The sequence below is a fragment of the Clarias gariepinus genome, chromosome 2 (assembly GCF_024256425.1).
Source record: "Clarias gariepinus isolate MV-2021 ecotype Netherlands chromosome 2, CGAR_prim_01v2, whole genome shotgun sequence".
Taxonomy (NCBI): Eukaryota; Metazoa; Chordata; class Actinopteri; order Siluriformes; family Clariidae; genus Clarias; species Clarias gariepinus.
The window spans coordinates 49624393-49643718 of NC_071101.1; the positions used below are offsets into that span (position 1 = coordinate 49624393).

A 19326-nucleotide genomic window follows, 5' to 3' on the forward strand; every position below is an offset into this window, starting at 1 on the left:
TTCTTCCTGTTGAGTTTTTTTGTCTTATTTTTGTTCTTTTACTATTTGATTGTTCTTAAAAAAATAAAAATAATTAAATTTCTACATTTTGGGCTTTTATTTATGTTGTCTAACAGCTATGGATTTTAATAATTTTACTAATATCTAGGTAAAAATATAGGTGCATATATGCACATAGGTACATATATGCACGTATATATGTACACATATATGCACATATAATATAGGAAAACGGCCAATTTTATATATGTCACATATATGTCTATAGGTACATATATGCACGCATATATGCACGCATGCATATATGTACGCATATATGTACATATAATATAGGAAAACGGCCAATTTTATATATGTCACATATATGTCTATAGGTACATATATGCACGCATATATGCACGCACGCATATGTGTACGCATATATGTACATATATGTACATATAATATAGGAAAACGGCCAATTTTATATATGTCACATATATTAAAAACCTATATCAAACCTATATTAAAACATATATGTTTTATATAGTTTTTTTCCGTGTGGGCTATCCTGGTAATATTATCTACATGTGCTTCAAATGAAAGGCTTGAATCTATAATCACACCGAGGTCTTTTACTGTTGCACTTGATGGAACAGAAAGGCCATTTAAAATCACAGTGTGATCAGAAAGCTTACTTCTAGCTGCTTGTGGTCCTATGACTAGAACTTTTGTCTTATCAGGATTAAGCAAAAGGAAATTAATTAACATCCAGTCTTTTATGTCCTGCACACATTGCTCAACTTTAGTAAGCTGGTTTTTCTCATCTGGTTTTGCTGAAACGTATACTTGTGTGTCATCAGCATAACAATGAAAACTAATACCATGTTTACGAATTATGTTGCCTAGAGGAAGCATGTAAAGGAAAAAAAGCAGTGGGCCCAAAACAGAACCCTGTGGAACACCAAACTCAACTTGAGAACATGAGGAATGGTCACCATCTAAATCTACAAACTGATAACGATCAGTCAAATAGGATCTGAGCCATAAGAGGGCCGTTCCCTTAATTCCTACTACATTTTCTAATCTGTGAAGGAGTTACAGAAAAACATCTTCTGATGCACAACCTTGGACACATCATCAGTGTTGTTTCCTGGACTCCCGGGGTGTTTTGGGTCTTACAACAGACACCCTCCTCCAGGCGACCCGACCGATCTGATCAGACCCCGGCCTGTGTCCAAGTGGCATGCTACCGCCCCCACCGTTCTCCCCTCTTCAACCAGAGCCATCTGGATGCTTTCTCGACTGCCTCCACATTGCTACTTATGGCTCTTCTTCGGTTGATGCCTGTTATGCCCAGTGTACCATAGGCCTTGCTCAGGGTCTGGCTGGCAAATCCCCGACTGCCTATTTCCACTGGCATACACCTGGTCCTCCACCCATTCATCCGACACTGCTCCACTAGCTCCTGATAGTTTTTTCCTCTTCCTCTCCTGAGCCTCTCCTCCCAGGGCACTGTTAGCTCCAGCAAGATTAACTGTCTTGTGGCCTCAGAGACCAAAATGATGTCAGGTCTCAATGTAGACTGGGTGATGTGTTGTGGAATCTTCAGTTGCCTCTCTAGGTCAACTGACATCACCCAGTCTCGGGCTGTGGAAAGCAACCCAGCAGAGCAGCTCTTTGATGTTTCCTCTGGCCTTTGTCCTTCCTTGATGAAGTGAATGGCCTTGGCTGTGGCTTGGCGGTATCGGCTGTCCTTGATCCCCTTGCTGATTGCGTCAGCAATTGATTTAAGGACCTGATTGTGTCTCCACCGATACCGGCCCTCGCCTAATGCCTTGGAGCAGCTACTCAAGATGTGTTCTAACGTCCCTGGCTTGGAACACAGCGGGCATGCCGGTGTCTCTACTCTGCCCCATGTGTACAGGTTAGATGGGCTGGAAAGAATGTCATAGACCCCCTGGATAAAAAACCTGATTCTCTGGGGGTTCCATGTCCAGATGTCCTTCCAGGTGACATTCCGCTCCATCGCCTGCTCCCACTTCATCCAGGCACCTTGCTGCCGCATGGCCACTGCTCTGCTGGTTCTCTCCTCCTCAACTGAAGCACGCACCTCCTCCTGCACCAACCTCTGCCTCTCCCTCCCGCTGGCTAAGTCGTACCGGGTTGCTGTTAAACTCCCAAATCTGGCTCTGCCTTGCGCTACTGTCCCAAAGATGGCCTTGTGCTTCAGCCGAGTTTCAGCTTGCTGGACTGCCTCTGCTGCCCTCCACTTCCTCCCTGTCCTAACGGCAATCCCTGCCCCGGACACTTTCGCATCTCTAGATCCAGAATACTGCAGGTGTTCCCGTGCCCGTGCCACAATGAACTCCTCCCTGACTGAGCCAAAAGGGAGTCTAAGCTTGTTGGTATTCCCATACAGGGCGATGTTACTCAGGCTACGTCGCAATCCCAGCCATCTACGTAAATAGCTGCTCACCTTCTGCTCAAAATCTTCAACCACATTCATGGGGACCTCATAGATGAGCAGGGGCCAGAGGAGTCTTGGGAGTATTCCATGTTGGTAAACCCAAGCCTTGAATCTTCTATGATCAATAGTGTCAAAAGCTGCACTAAGGTCGAGTAACACAAGTATAGTGACACAACCCTGATCAGAGGCCACTAGGAGGTCATTTACTACTTTAACGAGTGCTGTCTCTGTGCTGTGATGAGGCCTAAATCCTGACTGATACAGCCTGAAGTTTTTGCCTAATATTTATGATTTTGTTATTAAAAAAGTTCAAGAATCCTCACCACTGTATGTTGTTGTTGTGGAGATTTCTGCAGTGATCTTGTTTTTAATGGTATTAAAATAAAAATCGGTAATCGGCTATGGTATTAAATAAAAATCAAGGATTATTTTTGTTATTTTCTATAAAAGTGGAGAGATACATTGACCTAGCAGCTTTTGAAAAACTAACAATTTAGTTTGACGCCATTTGCGTTCTAATTTCCGAGCGGTTTGTTTTAGAGTGCGTGTGTGATCGTTATACCAAGGAGTGAGTTTCTTATCTCTAATCATTTTTCTTTTAACTGGAGCTACATTATCTAAGCTATAACGAAGTGTTGACTCTAGATATTCAGTCGCTTGATCGAGTTCTGTGGAATCAAATGGCGATCCAATCAAAGTTGATAACTCTGGAAGATTATCGCTAAAGCTCTGTTTCGTATTTGATGTGAATGTACGTTTAAGGCGGTATCGCGGTGCTGTGCGTACATTATTATTATGAGTCACTTAAATCGAGACAAGACAGTGATCTGATATAACTTCAGACTGTGGAATTGTAATTATGTTTCTTTTACTTAATCCAAAGGATAATATTAAGTCCAAAGTGTGACCTGCTTTATGAGTGGGTCCTACTACACACTGATTTACTCCTACTAAGTCCAGTATGGACATAAATGCTGTTCTCAGAGGGTCTTCTGGATTCTCAAAATGAATATTAAAATCTCCAGCAATTAACGCTTTGTCTACAGAAACGACAAGGTTTGAAAGGAAATCTGCAAATTCACAGAGAAATTCAGAGTACGGCCCTGGGGGTCTGTAAATGAGGATTAGCGGAATCGTCTGAGCTGACTTTATGTTACTATAGAGAATTTCAAATGCATTAAATTTAAATCTGTGTTTTTGTACAATAGTCAGATTGTCGTTGTAAATAACTGCGACGCCTCCTCCTCTACTAGTTAACCGAGGCTGGTGTATGTAGCTGTATCCAGGAGGACTAGCTTCATTTAGAGCTACATACTCGTCCTGTTTAATCCAGGTTTCAGGTAAACATAATATATCAAACTCCTGGTCTGTGATAGTTTCATTAATAATAACTGCTTTAGATGCGAAAGATCTAATATTTAACAGTCCTAGCTTCAGATCAGAGGTGCCGGCTGCGCATTCAGTGTGATCTGAGTTTGTAATATCTATGTTAATTAAATTACTAAAACAGACTTTCTGAGTCTTTCTAAATTTGTTTTTAGCTCGGGGAACAGACACAGTCTCAATATAGTGAACCCTGAGTGACGACTCTATGCAGCTAGCAGACGGTTGGTTTAGCCTGTCTGTCTGCTCCCTGGCCTGGGCTCTGGATTGTCACCGATTAACTAGGCCTCTTCTGAGACTATGAGCTATACTACAGGAAATGAGAGCAGCACCTTCCCGAGTGGGATGGACACCGTCCCGCCCTAACAGGCCAGATTTGCCCTCAAAGGTCTTCCAATTAGCCCACGTTGTTTTCGGAGCACCACCCGGACATCCAGCGGTTCAGCGACCATAACCTGCTGTAAGCTATGTCGCCACGCCTCATTGGGATGGGACCAGAGCATATTACATCGGACATCGCCTTCGCTAATTTAAACACCTCTATAAAGTTATTCTTACTAATCTCTGACTGACAAAGGCGTATATCGTTAGCTCCAGCATGTACCACTATCTTTGAGAACCTATGCTGTCCTAGAGCCCTAAGATTACCTGCTATGTCCGGTGCTCTGGCTCCCAGGATACACCTAACCACTGCCGCTGGCGCCCCTAAAGGTCTAGCTAATTTCACATGTCTCAATATAGAGTCTCCTATAACCAGAGCTCTTTTAGGTTTCTCAGTGGGTGCATCACTGAGGAGAGCGAACCTGTTACCTCAAATGGTTTCGTTTATAGCCAGAATTTACTTCTTATAATCGGTTTACTGATTCATCGGTTGTTCTTCTTTGGAACATTTTTAATAGTTGTTATCCAGCGCATACCTGCACCACCCCACAACTTATGTTGTTTTGGCGTTGATCTTACAGAGTAATGTAGCCAACAAACAAATTTGTTTCTTGTCAAAATTGCAATAATTTCATGCTTGCCCTTAAACGCCTTAATTTTTACTTTTTACTTAATATATTTCAACATATGAGATGTGCTATTGTAATAAGATCGATGTTATTCACTTTACCTGTCAGTTACATTATTAAATCCCTCAATGTATCTTTCTTTAAAACGTGGTGACATTACTTGATTGCTAAAGGCATGAACCTGTTGGGGTTCAACAAGTCTAATTGTTGCATTTCTCCTATCTAATAAATTGGGGGAAAAAAGGCCCTGTTTGTTCTAAACAAAGCATTACATCATTTAAATCATATTGACACTCAAATGAGGAGGTGTGATCAAGTTTTAAACTATAAAAACACAAGCACTGTTTGAGTCATAAGTCATTTAATCATGACATTTTACACTAGCAGTTTTATAATGGTAGCATCTAATACATCATGTGATTTTTAAACTCTGTAGACAGAAAAAAAAAATCATGAACCTGACAGAGTTTAATCAGTCTGATCATTGTGAGCATTTCTACTGTCAAGAGAGATCTGTATCTCCTGCAGTTGATATCTTACTGTACGTGTGTTCAGCTGCTGTGGTTTTGCTAACAGTATGTGGAAATCTGCTCATCATCATCTCTGTTTTTCACTTCAAGCAGCTTCATACCCCGACTAACACACTCGTGCTCTCTTTGGCTGTGTCAGATTTCTTCATTGGTGTATTTGTAATGCCACCAATGTTCAGTTGGACTATCGAGTCATGCTGGATTTTTGGGAGAGACTTTTGCATAATTTTTTTGTTAATTAATGGTTTTCTCACAGCCTCATCTACTTATACCATTGCACTTATCGCTGTGGATCGGTATTTGGCTCTATCAAACCCTTTTCTCTACACAAACACAATCTCTAGAAGGAATATGTGCAATGTTGTTTATTTCAACTTACTTTTGTGTCTGGTTAATACCATAGCATTCTATTATTTCAATGGAATATTTACAGGTTATGTAATGTGTCCTGGAGAATGCCTTCTCACTGTGAGTCAGGTTTGGTTTGTAATTAATCTCATATTTTCATTTTTATTTCCACTTTCCATCATAATCATATTTTATACTTTAGTTTTTGTGATTGCTAAGAAACATGCCACTGCTATCAGAGAGCTTAATAACCACAAATGGTCTAAAACACAGAAAATCACCTCACACTCGATGAAATCTGAAAGAAAAGCAGCTAAAGTCCTCGGCATTTTAGTATTTGTGTTTCTGGTGTGTTTACTTCCATATTTTGTGTATAATTTAATAGGGGATATGGTTGAATTACAATCAGAAATTGTTCATAAAGTCCTTATTATAATGTATCTCAGTTCCACTATTAATCCATTTATTTATGCTTTGTTTTACCCATGGTTTAGAAAATGTATTAAATTAATTATTACATGGCAAATATTTCAACCAGACTCTGCGTTAATCAGTGTTTTTTCATGAATAATTTTTACTTTTTCTTTAGTTTTAACTCTGCGAATATTCCAAACTGACTCTGCATTAATCAACATTCTTTCATGAAAAGTTTTTACTCCTTCTGATGATGTGGCCAAATATTACTATTTTATTATAAAATTTAAAACAAATCGATAAGAAATACATTTTTATTGTCAACATATTACAATATAAAAGTAATATTTATTTGGTATTATCCATAAATATATTATCATTACAATCATGTTAGGTATTTGACTTTCATAGTAGACCAGACTTTCATAATATAACGTGTATAAAACCTCAAATTACAATTAAAATATAATGGACAGAATATAACCCGTGCATCATCATCAGTGTAGGTGGCAAAGCTATGAGTCAGCGGGTAGAACTGGTGACAGTTATAACAAACATATTGCAAACAAATCATAAATACCCATTGTGAGGTCTACTTGGGCCTATTCTATCAGCTGAGGGGGTGATTTGATGATTTATGTCATTCCCCATATTACTCTAAGACCACTAATACTATGACATGTGCTATAATTTAAATGAATTTATTTAGTAAATATGCCAGTTAAGGAGGCTTTAAATTTGCTCTAACTTTAGCTCACCTAGGACTTGTAGAATTTAAGCATAGTCTATGTTTTTTGTTAAAGTGTCATCCATCATCCCCAACCCACATCAGTCTGTATTAGTCCCTTAATACTATATGCATTTTTCTATAATGGTTTGTACAGGATTGATTATGGATAAGATATATAGTGCAAAGACAGAATTAAGCAAGCTGTTATGCATTGTGTGTTTTAAGGCCTTTTAATATTAATACAATTAATTACAATGATTATTTTGGCACTTTAACCCTTAGTCTGAAAGTGTTTTGTAGCCCTAAAGAGATTCTGACATGTACTGACATTTGTGGATTTTTCAGTTACATATAACTGGATGTAAAGGTTTGTATATTGGAGAAAAAAAACAGTTATGCGTGGTTATTAAAAACAACAACAACAAAAATAAGTCACTAAAATATGACCACAAAACACATTCATTTGTGTACTTTTTGTGTAAAAGGCTATTGCGACCTAGATCTTTTAGTGTAGAGGTTTTATTTCGAATTGATGTGAGAATCATCTCGCCTACTCATTTACAGAAAACAATACATTAATTTAAATTTTCTAAGATTCTTTTTGTTTGGAAAGGCCATATTTGAGGATATGTGAATGATCATGAATAATGTTGGAATTCTCACCAGAGAGGACAGAGACCCACATAATGAGCTGTATAATTCCCCCTTTCTCTCAGGTATGGGACAGAGGAAAGTGCTACAAGAAAATCATTTAAGGACAGAAACATATTTCTTTGTTTGTGGTTTATTTAGTATAACTTAAGATACACTTGCAAAAATTACAGGAACAGGTTAAAATAAATAAAAAGTGCAAAAATGTAAACAACAGTGCAGGACATAAACTGTGCAAAAACATACATGCAGGGTAAAACTGCAAAGGAACTGTGCGAAATAAAAACTGAAAAAAGACGAACATTCAGGGTAAAACAGTGCAAGATAATAAAAAAAATGTGCAAAAACAAAAAAAAGGGTAAAACTCCAACAGGAACACATTTAAAAAAAAAAAAAAAAAATAGACATTTAAAGGCAAATTGTGCAAACAGGAACTGTACAAGATAAAATGGGTGTATGGTTTGGATAGTCACACATCCCTGTACCACTCTTGAAAGCAGTTCCTGTTCAACTTAAAACACAGTGAACCTTTGTATGCCTGGCATTTCCAAGGTTGTTTTGCCCTTTGCCATGATCTGCTTTGCAATGAGCACATAACCTACAACCAGCAGTGACAACATCTCTGGCATCCAAGGTCAACTCAGCTCCTGAAACTGGTACTGGTCACTTCTTGTCCGTTTTGGTGCTACTTCCTGTGAAACACCACAAAGCTCTTTTAGTTGTTCCAACTCTTTATAGGACAGGTTACAATATAGCTTTTTATGCACAGAGTGGCCAGAAAGTCTCATCAGACCTGAGAATTTTGTTTCTCATGGTCTGAGAGTACTTTACGTGGCTTTTCGGCAAACTTCAGTCGGGCTACCATGTGCCTTTTACTAAGGAGTGGCTTCCATCTGGCCACTCTACCATATAGGCCTGATTGGTGGATTGCTGTATCGATGGTTTTCCTTTTGGAAGGTTCTCCTCTCTCCACAGTTCTCTGGAGCTCTGACAAAATGACCATTGAGTTTTTGGTCACCTCCCTGACTAAGGCCCTTCTCCCTCGATCACTTAGTTTAGCTGGCCAGCTCTAGAAAAAGTCCTGGCGGTTTCGAACTTCTTCCACTTACAGATGATAGAGGCCCACTGCTCATTGGGACCTTTAAAGCAGCAGAAATTGTTATGTGACCTTCCCCAGATTTGTGCCTCAAAAAAATGATATGTTGGATTTAATAAACTTTTTTATGGCAACAGGTTCCACATAGCTATGTGCCATTGATTTTAAGTAACATTATCTATTTCAGTAAACTTAATTTTTTTTTTATATAAAGATAATGTAATCTTGTTTAGTTGAATCAAATTAACAATCTTGTTTTTATATAACTATTAACTCAATTAGATCAACGGAATTATATATATTTTTACATACAATAAAAATAAAAATATATTTTTTTGGTTTGCATTACTTTATTCAGTCAGTACATTTTTTTATTTTACACATTTTTACCATTTGTACAACATCTGTACACTGTAAACACTTTTACTGTTAACTGTCTAACTTAAATATACTAAAGGCTTTAATTCTTTAACTAAAGGCTTTAAAATGCATTACTAGGTGGTTGTCCTGCATCCTCAATAAACAAGCTACAGTTAGTCCAAAATGCAGCCGCCAGGGTTCTCACTAGATCCAGAAAATATGATCATATAACACCTATATTATCATCCCTGCACTGGCTACCTGTTCAATTTAGAATTAATTACAAAATAGTATTACTTACATACAAGGCTTTAAATGGTTTAGCTCCCTCATACCTAACCAGTCTTTTGATACGCTATAATCCACCACGTCCCTTAAGATCACAAAACTCTTTTTTTGAATTTTAAAATCTACAAAAGGGGGCAGGGCATTTTCATATTTGGCTCCAAAGCTTTGGAATAGCCTTCCAGACACTTTTCGGGGAGCAGACCAGGTTTCCCAATTCAAAAATAGACTCAAGACGCATCTCTTTAATCTGGCATACGCGTAACTCATCCCATAACCTTATACTCCAGTACACCTATCCTGAATGGCAACTATGCTAATTCTCTCCATCTTTTCTGTATTTTTCTACCCATCCCGAGGCATCTGGAGATTGTGCCAGCTTTAGTAGACAAAGGCCAACCCTGCAAGGTTTCTAAGGCATCTTGAGAAGGACCTGCTCTAGCTGGATTCTGCTTTATGATGGCTGGAGCTACCATCCTGCTCCTGTGCTTCCAGTGATCCAGACCCCATCTGCCCTCTGCACCTACTGCTGAACTGAATCTACACAACTTCTGTTATACTGAACTTTCACCTGCACAACACACTTGATGTTATTTCTATCTGTTATCACCCAGATGAGGATGGGTTCCCTGTTGAGTCTGGTTCCTCTCAAGGTTTCTTCCTATTGCCATCTCAGGGAGTTTTTCCTTGCCACTGTCGCCGTCACCCTTGGCTTGCTCATCAGAGACATTTCATTCATCATTTATTCATTTTATTATTATCACATTTTTCTCACTCATACACACTTCCAAATATTTTCTTTTCTTTTCTAAAAAAAATAAATAAAAAATAATATATTTTTTTTTTTTTGTGAAGCTGCTTTGAGACAATGACCATTGCTAAAAGCGCTATATAAATAAAATTGAATTGAATTCTACACATTTTTAACAAGAATTATGTACAAAATCTTGTGCAAAACTCAGTAAACACTGTCTCAAAGTTTTTTCTTACTCTTTTAAGTAAAATAAATGAATAAACTTAAGTAAATAAATACACTTAACTCTTAAGTAAAATAAATCAATACACTTAAGAATGATTTGGTTAAAATCTGTATCTTTAAAGCTGTTTTACATTTTCTTATTAAAATCAGATTTTATAATAATAGTATTGCCTATAAATTCAATTAAGTGGGTGAAAGGTCTTTGACAAAGCTGGCCTAGATGTCACTGCTGAGCAACCCTGGCACACACATTCATATTGTAAATATGAATACATGACATATTCTCTGTCCCTCTGCGCACACACACACACACACACGCATGCATGCATGCATGCACGCACACATGCTTACCTCTGAAAAAACATCACGTTCACTACCCTCCCGCTATTTCTACCTGCCATTGGCAGCACAGGTGCACACACGCTTCCTATGGTACATGTACATAATGTACATTACTCCCTCTGTTTATGCGTGTTCATAATCCCGGTCATTTAATGTGTTGTGCTATTTTGTCGTGCTGTTATGCTTTGTTTAAGCAGGCGTGTGACGGCCGGCACTCCAGTGTGTGATGCTGAATTGGCCGAACAGAGTGACCGGGCGGCGTGCAGTTATGACTGCACTGGTCTGGCCAAACCATTGTGTAATGTCAGGAAGGGTGCCTAAATTTGTGGCTGGGAAAAATTTACCTATTATCCTACTATGGATCAACTGTTTACAATAATATTAATAATTTGTGGCTGGAAAAAATTTACCTATTAAATACATTGTTTCGATAAAGTATTGTTATATTTTCATTTTGCTGTGTGAAAACTGTTACCAGGTTTGTGTTAAATATGTCTTAACCATGTGACAGTAGTAAAGTAATGGTTTCTGTATGAAAGTACCTACCTATTGATGAGAGAGTCCCAGGAGGGGCGGAGTCTGGCCTATAAAAGAGGAGACCAACATGGTTGCTTGTTAACCAAGTCAGAGCGAAAGCGCAACTGTGGTGCCTTGAGCTATTTTTCTATTTGTTATATTGTGGATACATAATTTATTTTGATTTTTTTTAAATTTATTTCCCCACCTTTATTTTTCCTCTTTTTTTTGGTACTTTGGGTTTCTTTTTGTTTTCCCCCTCCCTTGGTTTGTGTTGTCACCTGAAAAATATACTGCACCAGCGAACTGTACATTTTCCTGAGCACTGTAAAAAAATATCACTTTGCACTGAAGTGCTATTGCGGGTAGAGCCATAATTTTTTACCACCTTATACGAACATTTACCACGTCTGTAAGCGAGTGGTGGTTCTCGCTTTACCACAGTCTCTCTTGCAGTCTGTGCCTCCATTAAATTGGGAAAAAATAAAGCATTTATTTAAAATAAGATCAATACTGAAAAGTGTAACATGGTCAGTCCTGGAACAAGTGAACTGTAACAAGTCAAAAGTGCAACATCATTAAGGAAACATAAGAACCTTGCCTCAACTTAGTACTTACAAAAGAAGTTTATTTTTATCTGTTAACATAATCAGCATCTTAACATGTACATGAAGTTCCTACATTCAAACTCATGACTCTTAATCTGACCCAGACCAAATGTCCATACCTTATCATTTATTCAGGAACAACTACTGTACAATCGAGTTCTGTTCTCGGCCTTGTGTTTCTAGGCTTCGACAAACAAGTTTAAAACAATCATTAATACATAATTGAAATGTGACTTTTCCATTACAATTTTTTCTTCTAGAAGTTACAGATGCACATTAAAAAGGGAATCATTTGACTGATAACGACTATGGATCAACTGTTTACAATAATATTAATAATAAGAAGTATTTGTTGTTTAGTTCAGATTTTCTTTAAAATTACATGTTAAAACTATACCCTAAACTATTATATTACTTGGCCAAATGTATGTGGTCACCTGTACATCACATGTTGAGCCCTTTTAAAACAACAGGCCTATTATGTTTTGTCAATTAGTTCAATTTTTAAGAAAGACTTGCGGAATGTGGCTGTGATTATTGGTTGTAGCTCTGTTTGTGCTAAGTTTGTGTTTAACCTGTGTAGGGGAGATACTGCGTTATAAAAAGATTATTATATAATGGTGTGCCACCAAATTTGTGGTAATAGTTTGTGGAAGAACTACATATGGATGTTGTCCATGTATGAAGCAAACAGTGATTGTCAGGGACCATAACCTCTTCTTCCTGAGAAGGGAACAGGGGTGGTTGATACCCCAAACAGCACTGGAAAGGAGACATTCTTGTAGATGAGGTGGGAAGGGAGTTGTGGGCATATTCTACCCATGGGAGCATCCTGCTCCATGAAGTCGGATTCTGTGATGTCATGCACCTCAAAGCGGTTTCCAGTTTCTGGTTTGTTCTCTCTGTCTGTCCATTTGACTGAGGATGGTAACCCAACGACAGGCTAGGCGTAGCACCGATGAGTCTGCAGAAGGCCTTCCAGAAGTGTGCAGAAAACTGGGGTCCCCTGTCAGAAACAATGTCAACAGGAAGTCCGTGGAGCTGAAAAACATGGAGGATGAGCAGCTCAGCAGTCTCCTTGGCTGAAGGGAGTTTAGTCAGGGGGACGAAATGGGCGGATCTGGAGAAACGATCAACGATGGTCATAATGCAGGAGTTCCCCTCTGAAGTTGGAAGGGCGATGTGAGACCAAGGACGGTGAGGGATGGGGAGAGGTTGAAGGAAACCGGCTGGAGGTTGGTTGGGTGACTTGTTTCTTGAACACGCCTCACATGCAGCCATGAATCCAAAAACGTCCTCCCTCATAGTTGCCCACCAGAAACGTTGCTGAATCAGGTACAAGGTGCGGGCCCCCCCGGGGTGACAGGCCAGTCTGGAACAGTGTCCCCATTCGAGTACCTGTGGGCGAACTGATTCGGAGACAAACTGACCAGGACTTCGATGTCCTGTTGGGTGGCAGCCACAAGGCAGTGTGGTGGGAGGATGCTTTCAGTAGGGGAATGATTCTGGGGCGACGAGAATTGTCGTGAAAGAGCATCTGGCTTGGTGTTCTTAGAGCCTGGGCGGTAAGATATAGTGAAGTTGAACCTTGAAAAAAAATAAAGACCAGCGGGCTTGACGAGCATTTAACCTCTTGGCTAATTTTAGGTATTCAAGGTTTCTGTGGTCTGTCCAAACCAAAAAGGGATGCTGAGCCCCCTCCAACCAATGTCTTCAAGGGCTAGCTTGACGGCTAGTAGCTCTCGATCACCAATGTCGTAATTCCTTTCGGCAGGAGTAAGACAACGAGAAAAAAATGAACAGGGATGTAACTTGTTGTCTTTGGGGCTTCTCTGAGAAAGGATAGCTCCAGCCCTGGTCTCGGAAGCATCCACCTCAACTGTGAATTGGAGGGAGGGGTCTGGGATAGAAAGGATGGGAGCTGAAGTAAACCTTTGTTTGAGGTTAGTAAAGGACTCCTTTGCCCTTGTGTTCCACTGAAAGGGAAGTTTTGAGGAGGTGAGGGCTGTGAGGGGAGGAGCCAAAGTGCTATAGTTCCTTATGAATCTACGATAAAAATTGGCAAACCCTAAGAAGCGTTGGAGGTCCCGTCTTGAGGTGGGCGTGGGCCAGTCAGTAACTGCTTTGACTTTAGAGGGTTCCATCTGGATCTTGGAGGGAGAAATCACAAACCCCAGAAAATAAGTGAATTTCTGGTGAAACTCCTTCCGCCTTGACAAAAAGTTTGTTCTCAAGCAGCCTCTGTAATACCTGGCGAACGTGGGTAACATGTTCATCGAGGGAGCGAGAAAAGATTAAGATGTTGTCCAGGTAGACAAACACACACACATTCAGAAAGTCTCTAAAGACATCATTTATCAGGGCTTGAAAAACAGCGGGTGCATTAGTTAGTCCGAAGGGGACCACTAGATATTCGTAATGACCAGTAGGCGTGTTAAATGCTGTTTTCCACTCGTCCCCTTCCCTGATCCTGATGAGGTGATAGGCATTACGAAGGTCCAGTTTCGTGAAGATGCGTGCTCCCTGCAAAAGCTCAAAAGCCATGGTCATGAGGGGAAGAGGATACCGATTTTTAATTGTGATTTCGTTAAGTCCCCGATAATCAATGCAGGGTCGTAAAGATTTGTCTTTTTTCTCCACAAAGAAGAATGCAGGTGAGGAAGAAGGTCGGATGATTCCAGCTGCTAGCGATTCAGTGATGTATTGGTCCATGGCCTTTCTTTCAGGGGAAGAAAGAGAATAGAGACGCCCCCTCGGGGGGGCTGTGCCTGGGAGAAGATCTATGGCACAATCATATGGTCGATGTGGTGGCAGGGAGGTAGCACGAGACTTACTGAAAACTTCTCGGAGGTCAGTATACTCCGGGGGCACATTGGTGAGATCGGGGAACTCCCCTTTATCTGTAGTAGAAGAAGGCTGAATGGATGCAGAGAGAAGGCATGAGGACAGACAGGAAGGGTTCCACCCTAGGATCGTGTTCCTGAGCCAATCTACATGAGGATTGTGTTTTACTAGCCAGGGGCGTCCAAGAACAATTGGGGTGTGGGATGCATGATGAGAAATGAAATAGTCTCTGTGTGATTGCCAGAAATTCTTAACTCACGGGGAGAGTGCGGTGAGTGATGGGGTTAAGGCTGCTACCATCCAGAGCTTGAACAGGAAGAGGGTGCTCAAGGGGGGTGGAGGAGATCTTGAGGGTTTCTACAGTGCAGGGGCAGATCAGGTTCTGGTCAGCTCCAGAGTCGATGAGGGCCCATACTGTGTGGGACCTGTTGTTGATGGTCACCTGGACAGGAAGGCAGGAGCGAGGGATTGAGTTAGTGTCCTGTTTCTGGCCCCCTAGGACCCTCAGTTTCACTAGGGGGCCTTGCCTTTTAACGGACAGGTCTCCCGAAAGTGGCCAGCTTGACCACAATAGAAGCAGGCTCTTTCCCTGCGTCGACGCAGGCGCTCTTCTTGGGAGATGCGGGTGCGATCTATTTGCATGGGTTCCGGAGCAGGTTCAGGAAGAGAAGGTGAGCTGCAGTCTCTGGGTGTGCGGCACCTCCCCCGTTGTCTAAGACGAAGACGGCTGTCGACGCGACCGGCGAGGTCCGTTAATTCTTGGAAGCTGGAGGGAAGTTCAAGAGAAGCTAATTCGTCCTTCACAGAATCCGCCAGACCATTAACGAAGGCGTCGCACAAGGCACGCTCATCCCAACCACTGGAGGCCGCCAGGGTACGAAACTCAATAGCAAAGTCATAAGCAGAATGAGAACCTTGTCGCAGATTGAGGATTTGGGTAGCTGCCTCTCGTCCGGTATAGGAGCGATCGAACACTCTTTGCATTTCGGTGGTGAAAGAGTGAAAGTCCCTGCAGCATGGAGCCTGAGCATCCCACAGGGCCGTGCCCCATTCCCGGGCCCTACCCGAGAGTAGGGTGATGATGTATGCGACTTTGGAGCGTTCAGTGGGGAAGGACAACGATTGCAGCTCTAAAACCAGGGAGCATTGGGACAAGAAGGAACGGCAGGTACCAGGATCGCCATCATAGGAAGGTGGGGCTGGTAGGCGGGGTTCATGAGTTTGTAGAGGAGCTGTCGCTGGAACAGCAGCAGGGGCCGGGGGCGGCGCCGGGGGCACCGCCTGGAGGTGCTGAATTTGTGACGAAAGAGCAGCAAGGGAACCTGTAATGGTTTGAAGAGTCTGGTTGATGCTTTGGAGATCCTGCTTGTGAGAGCCCAACATGACACCCTGGCTCTCCAAAGCGGTCCTTAGCCTGTTTAGTTCTGCTGGGTCCATCTTGGCCAGATTATTCTGTCAGGAGCCGGCAGGAAGAAGAAGAGAGCTAAAGGAGCAGGACCCAAGTGCAGATTACAGCGCCAAAAAGGGGGCGTGGCACGTCAGCGGTCGAGCACTTCCGTGTTTCGGGGGGATTCCCGATGACGTAATACAGGGTTGTAAAAACAGGTCGAAAAAACAGAAAGATCCGTCCGCGGAGCATGAATCAAAAGGGAGCGAGCAGAGACGTTGTCGTGAGCCAGTGCGAGAGTTCAAAGCCAATGAGTCAGTCAGCGAGGCAAAAACCTGAAAGGGGAGCGAGCAGAGACGTAACCGAGAACCGAAGCGAAAGGTCAAAAACAGCCGGGAAACACACAGCGAACGAGATCCAAAAAACGAGAGACTAGAAGCGAAAACCGAGAACAAGCGAGGTCGAAGACGGAGATAACTAACGAAAAGAAACGCGAGAAAACTGGGCTCTTGAAGGCACGCAATAATCTGGCAGCGAGACAGCGCTCTGCGCTTCCTTAAATGCCGGGAGAAATTAGTTGTGAATGGGATGCCGGTGTGTAAAGAGGCGGGGCGTGTGAAAAAGCATGACAGCCAGAAAACATGAGCACGTGTAAGAGCGAGAGGACATGACAGCGTGGGAAAAAGGGGAGAAATAACGGCAGTTCAAGATGGCAACGTGACAGTGATTGAATGTAAGACAAATCTAATCTTTGTAAAGTGTCACACTTTCCTTGTCATACAGCAGACTTTTGGGCAAATCGAAACTGTGTTTAATAATACAGCTATTACATAATTTTCCAGACTTTTAAAATATAATGTGCAAATAACCTCAAATTACAATCAAACTATGAATGTGGAAAAAGTAACCAGTGCATTATCATCAATGTGGAGAAATGCACACGGGGGAAAAAAAGCCCTTATTGTTCCAAACAAAGCATTACATCATTTAAACCATATTGGCACTCAAATCAGGAGGTGGGGTCAAGTTTTAAACTATAAAAACACTAGCGCTGTTTAAGTCATAAGTCATTCGATCATGACCTTTTACACTAACAGTTTTATAACAGTAGCATAGCATCTAATACATGATGTGATTTTAAGCTCTGTAGACAGAAAGAAAAAACTAGATTCATGAACCTGACAGAGTTCAACCAGTCTGACCTCTGTGTGCATTTCTCCTGTACAGAGAGATCTGTATCTTCTCCAGTTGATATCCTACTGTATGTGTGTTCAGCTGCTGTAGTTCTGCTAACAGTATGTGGAAATATGCTCATCATCATTTCAGTCTTTCACTTCAAGCAGCTTCATACTCCAGCTAACACACTCGTGCTCTCTTTGGCTGTGTCAGATTTCTTAATTGGTGCATTTGTAATGCCGCCAATGTTCAGTTGGACAATCGAGTCATGCTGGATTTTTGGACAAGATTTCTGCCTAATCTTTTGGTTAATTAATGTTTTTCTTACAGTCTTATCTACTTATACCATTGCACTTATCGCTGTGGATCGGTATTTGGCTCTTTCAAAACCCTTTCTCTACACAAACACAATCTCTAGGAGGAATATGTGCAATGTTGTTTATTCCAACTTGTTTTTGTGTCTGATATATAGCATGGCATTCTATTATTTCAATGGAATAATTACAGGTTATTTAATGTGTCCTGGAGAATGCCTTCTTGCTCTAAGTCAGGTTTGGTTTGTAATTGATCTCATATATTCATTTCTATTTCCACTTTCTGTCATAATCATATTTTATACTCTAGTTTTTGTGATTGCTAAGAAACATGCCACTGCTATCAGAGAGCTTAATAATCACACACGACCTAAAACACAGAAAATCACCTCACACTCGATGAAATCTGAGAGAAAAGCAGCTAAAGTCCTCGGCATTTTAGTGTGTGTGTTTCTGGTGTGTTTACTTCCATATTTTGTGTATAGTTTATTAGGTGATATAGTTGCACTACAGGCAGAAATTGTTCATAAAGTCCTTATTGTAATGTATCTCAATTCTACCATTAATCCATTTATTTATGCCTTGTTTTACCCGTGGTTTAGGAGATGTATTAAATTAATTATTACACTTCAAATATTTAAATCAGATTCTGCATTAATCAGTGTTTTTTCATGAATAATTCTCACTTTTTCTTTAGTTTTAACTTTGCGAATATTAAACCTGACTCTGCATTAGTCAATATTATTTCATACAAAGATTTTACTCCTTCTGATGATGTTGCCAAATTTCAGCATTTTATTATAAAATTTAAAACAAATGGATAAGAAGGCAATTCTTATTGTCAATATATCACAATATAAAATCAATATTTAGTTGGTATTGTCCATAACCATATTATTATTACAATTATGTTAAGTTTCCACATAATCTTAAAATTTAAATAATTTAAAGAAAGTTACAGAAAAGGAATGCTTTAACTGATAAGGGCCATGAAGTTTTTTGTTTACTTCAGATTTTCTTTAACCTTTACTATTAAAGTACCCTTAACTATTATACTTTATGGCTAAAAGTATGTAGCCACCTGCACATCATATCCTTGTAAGCCCTTTTTAAAATTACAGGCTGTGTTTTGTCCATTTTGTTCGTTTTCGTATGCAACCAAATGGTGGAAATAGTTTAAGGAAAAATTACATATGTGTAAGGGTTAACCCCTAAAGGGTGCCAAAGCACCCAAAGACTAGTTTCAGTTGTGGTGTTTTTTGGTTATGTTTAGTTGGGAACTGCATGTCCCAGACTGAAGAAATTATAGTGATTATAAATTGGCTGACTAAAGTTCAGTCAGGCATCTAGTTTTTGTTGTGGTTTAAGTGAGTATGGTTATGTTTGTAAAAGTAAAGTATTAAAGTTTACTAGTGCTCGAAGAAAAGAGCTTTTGTTTTGTTTAATGTTCATAGCTATATCAATAAAAGGAACTTTTGAAACAACATCTTGCCTCTGCAAATTATGCCACGCAAACGCCATCCAATAGTTCATGACAATTTAAATGTTATTCCACATATTTTTGTCCATAAAGTGTTATTTAAATTATCAACCTTTTGTCTTTAAAAATGTCTCTCGTAACCTGTAAGCTCTGCTGAAGAATTCTTCATGACACAAATAAGCAAAAGTAGAAGTTATATTGTTCAATGCTAATAAAACGTTGTATGATGTGAACAGTGATTTAATGCAAGATGAATCTAATCTTTGTAAAGTGTCACACTTTCCTTGTTTTACAGCAGAATTTTGTGGAAGTTGAAACTATGTTGTATAAAACAGTTTTTACATAAATTCCCCATACTAAAATATCATGTGCTTATAACCTCAAATAACAATCAAAACATAATGGGAAGAACGTAATCAGTGCA

General features: G+C 40.2%; 2 protein-coding genes and 1 pseudogene across 2 annotated transcripts; 2 read left to right on the plus strand and 1 right to left on the minus strand.

Moving 5' to 3' along the window:
- Positions 1-1157: 1157 nt before the first annotated feature.
- Positions 1158-4700, minus strand: LOC128541408 (uncharacterized; annotated as a pseudogene).
- Positions 4701-5294: 594 nt separating this feature from the next.
- On the plus strand, positions 5295-6287 carry LOC128545489 (trace amine-associated receptor 6-like). Its single transcript, XM_053515802.1, has one exon. The coding sequence runs from the start codon at positions 5295-5297 to the stop codon at positions 6285-6287; it is 993 nt and encodes a 330-aa protein (XP_053371777.1).
- Positions 6288-17104: 10817 nt separating this feature from the next.
- Positions 17105-18097, plus strand: LOC128544485 (trace amine-associated receptor 13c-like). The gene has a single exon (XM_053514632.1). The coding sequence runs from the start codon at positions 17105-17107 to the stop codon at positions 18095-18097; it is 993 nt and encodes a 330-aa protein (XP_053370607.1).
- The last annotated feature ends 1229 nt before the right edge of the window (positions 18098-19326 follow it).